Source organism: Atta cephalotes (assembly GCF_000143395.1).
Source record: "Atta cephalotes unplaced genomic scaffold scaffold00032, whole genome shotgun sequence".
Lineage (NCBI taxonomy): Eukaryota > Metazoa > Arthropoda > Insecta > Hymenoptera > Formicidae > Atta > Atta cephalotes.
The window spans coordinates 2,140,167-2,148,261 of record NW_012130096.1 but is presented as its reverse complement, the minus strand read 5'-3'; the positions used below and the strand labels follow the sequence as shown (position 1 = coordinate 2,148,261).

The window sequence follows — 8,095 nt, the reverse complement described above, 5'->3', positions numbered from 1 at the left end:
GTGTGTGTGTGTGTGTGTGTAGTGTGTGTGTGTGTGTGTGTGTGTGTGTGTGTGTGTGTGTGTGTGTGTGTGTGTGTGTGTGTGTGTGTGTGTGTGTGTGTGTGTGTGTGTGTGTGTGTGTGTGTGTGTGTGTGTGTGTGCGCGCGCGCGCTAGATCGATCGATTGTGTATGCGTCTTGCGAAAATTCGCAAACGTTCCCTGCACATGACGTAAATAATTAAATTTCAAATGTTACGTCGTCTCTGTAGCGGAAAGCTGTGTGTATTCCTCGTTTATTTCTTGCATAAAGAACATGTTGCTTACATGTACAAGCGAGTCGATCCATTTTATGCCAATTGCTTTTCAACAAGAAAGAATTTATCATCAAAACTTGAGGACACTTAAATTTTACCCAGGTTCCGAACTTTGACTTACTTGGGTATCCAATAACACGAGTATTGGTACCGTTCGATACTTTTGTAGGTGATAAAAAGAAAAGTTCTTACGATGATAAAAGTCTAGCAAGTATCTTATTTCTAATAAGAAAAACTAAGCTAACTAATATATAGGATGTCTCACAACTATCGTACAATACTTTTATATTCTTATATATAGAGGTAGATTAAAAAGATCCTAATACGAAAATGTCAAAGCTACAATAATTTTTGAATTATAATTGATCAAAGATAGTTTGTAGTTCAAAAACTGTTATAGCTTCAACATTTTTGTATTTTCATTTTAGAATGTTCCAAAGAGTCCGTAGACAAATAATAATAGAAGCTAAAAAATTAAAATTTTTTTGACTTATAAAAGCAGTTGAAGTTAGCTTACAATTAAAAAAATTATTATACAGCCTCGACAATTTCGTATTTTTATTCTATTTTTACTTTCAAAATACGCTGTGAAAGATTATACGGTGATTGTGAAACAACCCGTATATTATAAAAATAGTCAAATTAAACGTATATAATTTTATACTTATAATTGCAGCTACATTTTGAAAATATTATCGGGTTGGGTTATAAACTTTTGACTTTGCAGATAACAAATATTTTTTCTTCTGCGCTCTCTAAGTGATTCAATATCTCCGTAATAATCTCTAATAATAAACTGAATTATTTAAAAGTATTCAAGTAGAACAAAAAATAAATATCATTTATCCGCGTTGATAATTATAATTACATATATATAATTATAATTCGATCTTATAAATGCTAAAGACAGTATCTTCTTCGTCAGAATATGATAGTTTTTTCAAGTAAGCACTCGTTTTTGCACGCGAGGACGCCTTGAATTTGAAGCATTCGTGCACTCGAAAAACATTTGTAACATCCTGCTTTGCGCGTTTCGTGTAGCGAGATCACGGGTTTAAAAGTGGGCGATATTAATGACACGACGATGATGACGATGACACGACGACGGAGACGAAAACGATGATGACGACGAAGACGACGACGACGAGCACTACGTGTCCGACGTCTTGTCCTGGTTCATGTAGGGCGGAATGGTACGCAAACACTCTGTATGGCTCAGGACGATACGGCTGGCTCGTTCATGCTGCTACAAACAGAGTTAGACTTCCAACGATGACGATAATGACATAACGAGGGAATGCATCCGCCGATCATGTGATGCTGACATCGACATTCGTCGACGTTTAAACGCAGTTAAATCATTGATAATGACAATATCGCCGCGGGCTTCTCTTCCGATAGCTGTCAATTATCCATCGGCTGTTTTCCTGACAGTCTATAGATCTGATTGAAATAAGACGCAGTCCAATCTTCGCGAAATTAGTTGGATCGATATAGATAGGTATGCAGATTAAAATTGGGACGACAGCTAACTTATTAATCCTTGTCGCCGTCTTTGCTGTGAATAATTTGATATATCTAAAACTAACGAGTGCGCAACCTTTAGACGAAAGCATTTCGAAATATGATACGACGATGAGAATAGTTTCCTGTGGAGGAACATTATTCTTGAAATAATTTATAAATCCTAGTCGAGAAATAAATCAGTTGTCAACCGCGCGCGATTGAAATATCACTGCTTGCGGATTGCGTGTTATTCTGACTTTTCTGTATAAATTTGTCACGCCTGCGCGCATTTTCCACGCCGTGTGACGCCGATGGCGTCTCATAGCGTCAATTCCTAATACTGTCAAATGTCGCGTAACTTCGACGACAATTGACGTGCGAAGGTGTTCAACGTCTCGCTGTTGACACGCCGTCAACATGACGAACTCTGGCACGGAGTTCGCCAGAGGGGATCAAACAATACATCTTCGAAATCGCAGAAATCGCGACCGCGACGTCACATCACGTCCGCGTTATATTCACCGCGCATTTTTTGTGCGTAAGCGTTCAAAGGATAACCGCGGTCATCTCGCTTTGAGACTAATCGGACCGTGATGGCGATATGGAAATTTTGTTCGATAATATCGCGCGGGAGTCGCAAACAGGAGCGGCACTCTAGATTTTCTACCGTCCCGAGCAAAGAAATCCCTTCTCCTCCTGTGGATAATATCCTTTTTTTTCCTTTCCATTTTTATTTGCGTCTACGGCGCACGTCAATTTTTTTTTTTTCGAAACTCTCCTTGTTTCGCGTAAAAAAGAGGAAGAGAGATGACGAGATCGAAACGTCACGCCGTTCAAGCAAACGAAGTTTCAGCTGTCTCTCGCGGCATGAATATTTTCATCGAGTCTACATTCCTCAACGATTTCGTTCTGTACGTTGTTCTGTATGGTTTTTCGACATTTTTATTTAGAGTATTTCCGAACCAAAAAAAAATCAAGTAAAATCCGTTCTGCAAATATATCGCTTCAGGTACATAAACTACGTAGCATCGTGCGCTTTGTCGGCTTTCCGAGTATCTGATTCATTCCCGAAATTGGCTGCGTTCGGTAAAAAACAGCTTTGCAACTGTTGTAACATTTTTTTATTGATGAATCCAGAAATTTATCTGGATGCTATTGGCGTATCATAAACAAAATTTTTTTTTTAAGGTTGAATACGAAAAGATAAAATATTAAATTATTATTTACATTATTACTTTGAAAAAATATTGTTTAAATATATAATTTACATAAAACATTTTATTTAAAATTATGTCAACATGGAAGAAAAATTGTATGATGAAATCTATGTTTTTAATATCTGGGAGTCTCTTAAATTAAAAAATATTTTTGAAATGTTGTTAAAGTTGTGGTTAAAAACTAAAAATTTCAGAAATATTTAAAATAGATATAACATTTTGTTAAAAATATTTAAAAAAAAAAATTCCCCGTGGATTCGCCAATAAACTGATTTATGTATTTAGATCCAGTGGAGGAGTTAAAGGCAATCATACACGGAGAAAAATGTTAAGTAATATTTGCTAGAATTCTGGTAAATTGAATTTTATTGAATTGGCAGGTTCATATAGAGACAGTCATCTACTTATGTAAAATTTACTTTACTTTTCTAGTACATTTCGTAAAGTAAATTTTATGCTACTGCAATTGGGTGACTATCTCTTAATCTATAAATTATCATACATCTCAATAAAACTTACTTTATTGACAAGTATTTTTTGTCTTAGTCCTGGCAAAATTTACTTTATTGTACGGTAAAAAATAAAGTATGTAAAGTTCTTGAGAGTTGTTCGTGTTTACAGTTTTTGAGAATAGTATAATTTATTTTACTATAAGTATATTTTACTATAACCATTTGAATGGATTTATTATAATTGTAATGTACTTTTTACCCTAAAATATCTTCGATATTTTTACTAGACTTGTCAGAATGAATTTTTATAAGACTATTCAGGATGTAAAAAGAAAGGTGTATTTTCTAAATTTCTTGGAGTAAAATCTCACTCCAAAAGAGTTAAAATACTGCCACTAAGGAATAAGAATGAAAAATTTACATTCTTGAATAAGAATGGCAGATTTTCACGAAGTGAAAATTAATTCTATAGGAAAGAAATCTCACTCCTTTTTTAATGAATTTCACTTCAAAAAAGAGTAAAAATCTGTCACTCTTATTCAAGAGAACAAATTTTTCATTCTTTTTCAATAGTGGCGATATTTTAACTCTTTCGAAATTTAAAGCATATAACATTGCGCATAATGGCGAATAGCAATACTAAACGATCAATCAAATTTGAGCCCAAGTGTACTCAATTCATACGTATAATACTGGAATGGCCAATCAAATTTGATCCCTAATTCACTCTCCTGCTCATCCACGGAATGTTATACCTTTATTTTTTTATGTCATAATGAGACTATCTATTTTTCTCCATGTACTAAAGAATTTTACAAGTTGTCGAGCTGCTTTATCTGCTGACTGCCGCCATTGGTTCAAATAATTCGACAATACCATGAGGCACGTTGTCGTTCCGACAACGAATACATTCCGACGACGACGACAATGATGATGGCGCGGTGACTGTCATCGATTTTTCATCGCGTTTCCGCTTATTCGATCTTTCATATTTCAACTGCTCGATTGTATACTGGCGCGCACAATTTATTTAGCTTCCGTTGATCCGTATCTAGTGATTTGCGTGGTTCGTCCCGCGTGTATCGATTATCGCCGACGCCGGCTATTACCTCTGGGATCGTGCGACTATTTCGTGCGAGTAAATAGACGACTGCACGAGAGAAAATTCGTTTCGCGGTATCGCACGACCGATATATTCTGCGCCAGGATTCCACGAAATAACGCTCGTGTCCCCCGCGTGTCATGCATTATTTCCGTGGCCGCGATTCTTCAATGAGCGAAGCGTTTTCGCTATACCGCAGAAAAATCCGGTAAATCGATTCGAGGAAGGAATAACATGGCCGCGAAAGCAAATAATCGAGGGAGGACACGATTTATCAATATGGATCCACCTGAATTTAATGAACACGAATTCTTCTCTATGTGATACCAAGTTAGATGGGCTCGCGATTGTCCGCGTCATCATATTTGTTCAAAGTATCTCAACAATATAAAAATGACGTTACTACGGTAAGTTGAAAAAGAATACAACGCCCCGCGATCACAGACACAATCTCTAAATTAGTGGATAATTATTGATAACAGTGCCAAATATGCCACTGGTAATCAGTGAATGAAATGTAAGATCCCTACCTAATGTTTATGATGTGATCTAACTAACCTTGTTTTAGTGCATAAATTTAGTGAACGTAGTATTAGAAGATTGAAATTAATTTGCAAATATCAGTTCATATCATTCTAATTATAATGCTCAAATATTTTTCCTTTTTTACATTGAATCTCATTGATTATTCAGTGCCAAGTATGCGATTGAGTAATTAGTGACTATATCCACTGATTCAGATTTAAAGAACACGCATGTGCCTTTTTTATGTACCATACTATACACGAGCAACAAATTAATGCTGGGTGTTTCGTTATCACGTATTCACCTGAATTCAATGAACACGAATTCCTCTCTTTGCGATCGAACGTAGATCGCTACGAAGGCTAAACGTTACTTAATCGGATGAATCTCTTGAATGGACGAATTAGAAGCGGAGCTTCTTAACGCGAGCAATGTATTTCCGCGTTGCGCCAGAAACGTATAAATATAGACGTTTCTAAAAATAAAAAAACCGATTTAACGCGAAACGGTTTACTAAAACAGTGCTTTACATTTAGGTCGAAGTTTACTGCCGCAGATTTTAAGATCATGGTTAAACGTTTTCTTTGTATATCGGAACGTTACATTTTAACGATGATAAACGCGCTGAAACATTGGGCGTTAAATCAAATTCATTCGAACGTAACACAGGGGCAAAGAAATGGCAACGGATAGTCGAAAGAAAGGGCTGAACGACGCTGGAAGATCGCCGGATTAATAAATGAGACCGTCGAACGAAAAAAAAGAAAAGAAAACGATAAATTCTAAAATTTTGAACAGACATAATGAATATCGAACAGATATAAGATATAAGCTATATTAAGCACATCTCACAACTCATCGTCAATCGCAAGTGGTTCAGAAGGGAATCTAAGAATTTCATCATACCACACACACGCACACATCTCTACCTCGATGTATCTGATTGCTGCTCAACGATTGATTAATTTTGTTTGTTCTGTTTGCCATGTTAGATGGGCCCGCGGTTGTCCGCGTCAACATATTTGTTCGAAGTATCTCAAAAATAGATGACGTTACTATGGTAAGTTGAAAAAGAATGCAACGCCCCGTGATCACAGACACACACATGTGCCTTTTTTATATATACTATACACAAGTAACAGACTATCTAATGCTGGGTGTTTCGTTATCACATATCACAATCAGCGCTATTATATCATATACCTGAAGGAGCTGTGTAAATATACGTCGACGTAACGCACGACGACACGCGTATTGTCAACGCGTTTTTCGGCCACGCGTCTCGAATGCCGCGTGCGCTGCGGAGGTGTATAACGATTACATTACCGATATACGAAAATCATGAGACACAGGGGATCCCATCGCTACCGGTGGATAGCCTGATCTATTCTCCATCTTTCGAGCTGTAATTCAGAAAATTGCGGTATTCATCCCCTAAAAGTAGATTGCGATAATAGACGGACCTTTATTCACTCACTGAGGAAAATAATATAGTCAATTTTAATAAATATTTAGTTCATTACTGCCAACTTAACATTTACTTACGGTAAATAAATATTTGTTCGGTAAAAAAAATGATTGTTAGATCAAATTAATGTTTCTTGTATCAAATAAATGTATCTTTATATTTAATAAAATTTAGTAGGCAATATTCGATTAAATATTTATTAAAATTGACTTTATATTTTTTCTCAGTGCTGAAACCGATTTAACTCGACTTCAATCTTATTTTAATGCAAAGATTTCATTCGAGGTTTGATTGTGGAAATTTAGCGGATATTTATTAATGGATATTTAGCGATATTGAAAGCGAATACCAAGGAAAAATTAGACTCCGTGTTCGTCGGTGGAGCATCTTCCGACATCGATGGGAAATGCCTGTGCACACACACACACACACACACACACACACACACACGCGCGCACACATAGTTAATTTACTTGTTATCATTAAGTCGCTGTATAGTATCCTTCTAATGCCCTTTTTGATCTCACGATGTATAGACGACACATTTTTCAATCTACTTCTTTGTCTCTCTTCTCCTCTTCGTGCTAAACAACAAAACACCCGTTGCGTATCTTGAGGCCCGCTCTCGTGGCTCTTTTGTATCTCCACCTACCGTCATGTTCTCTACGTTAAGCAAGTATCTATTCTGTATGTCTATGAATGAGTTGAGACTTACGAATAGCACGACGCGCTCTTTACCGCCTTCGCCTTCGGTCGATATTAAACCATAGCAACATCAAAAGCGCTTCTGTATCCTCGCGAAATTTAGATCATATGAGAATGAAGGGAAGTAATGAAGCAATGTGATACTAACTCGCTGACATACATAGCTAATTATGCAGCAGATAATTAATCTAATCACATACGCAAAACGTTATTTGATTTATCCGCGGAAATATAAGCCTTCAGTGAAGAAAGTGTGAAGGTTGCAGAATGAAAAATTGCCACGATCGAAGCAACCACGTTTATAATTGTATAAGAATCAGATAACAGCAAAAATAATGCATAAAATTTCCATTATAATACTCATCGGAACTTAATTATACCGAGGAATTATATTTCCATATATTAAATTGCTCCGAGATAGAGCTGATTTTTCTTGTTTCCGACTTTTCTTGTTTTCTTTTCCGATTTTTCTTGTTAGTCTCGTTCTTAATCCGGGATTCGGTACGATTTCTTTCTCTCTGATGATTTTTTTCTTTTTCCTCTGTTTACTTAGCGTCGTGCTGTGCGTAATTATGAGATTCCATTAGAGTATATAGTATCGCTCTTACCCGCTGTTGTGTGGTAGATGATAGAGTTTCATCTCTCTTTTTGACTTGTTTCGATTATGTTTATTCGCGTTGATTTTTTAATGCCAAGTATATACATACATAAAACATATACACGCTGCCTCGCAAAATACAGCAGACACGTACATACTACACACGTCGTTCTTTCTCTCTTTTCTCTCTCTCTCTCTCTCTCTCTCTCTCTCTCTCTCTCTCTCTCT

The 8,095-nt window shown here is 36.4% G+C and overlaps 1 protein-coding gene across 2 annotated transcripts in view; it reads left to right on the top strand.

The window, feature by feature from the left end:
* Window positions 1-8,095, top strand: part of LOC105621162 (glutamate-gated chloride channel) — a 47,486-nt gene that overhangs the window by 19,562 nt on the left and 19,829 nt on the right. For both annotated transcript variants that reach the window (XM_012202631.1, XM_012202632.1), the window contains exon 3: window positions 6,089-6,156. In XM_012202631.1, the coding sequence (XP_012058021.1) occupies window positions 6,089-6,156 (68 nt within the window). The remainder of the gene's footprint in view (window positions 1-6,088; window positions 6,157-8,095) is intronic.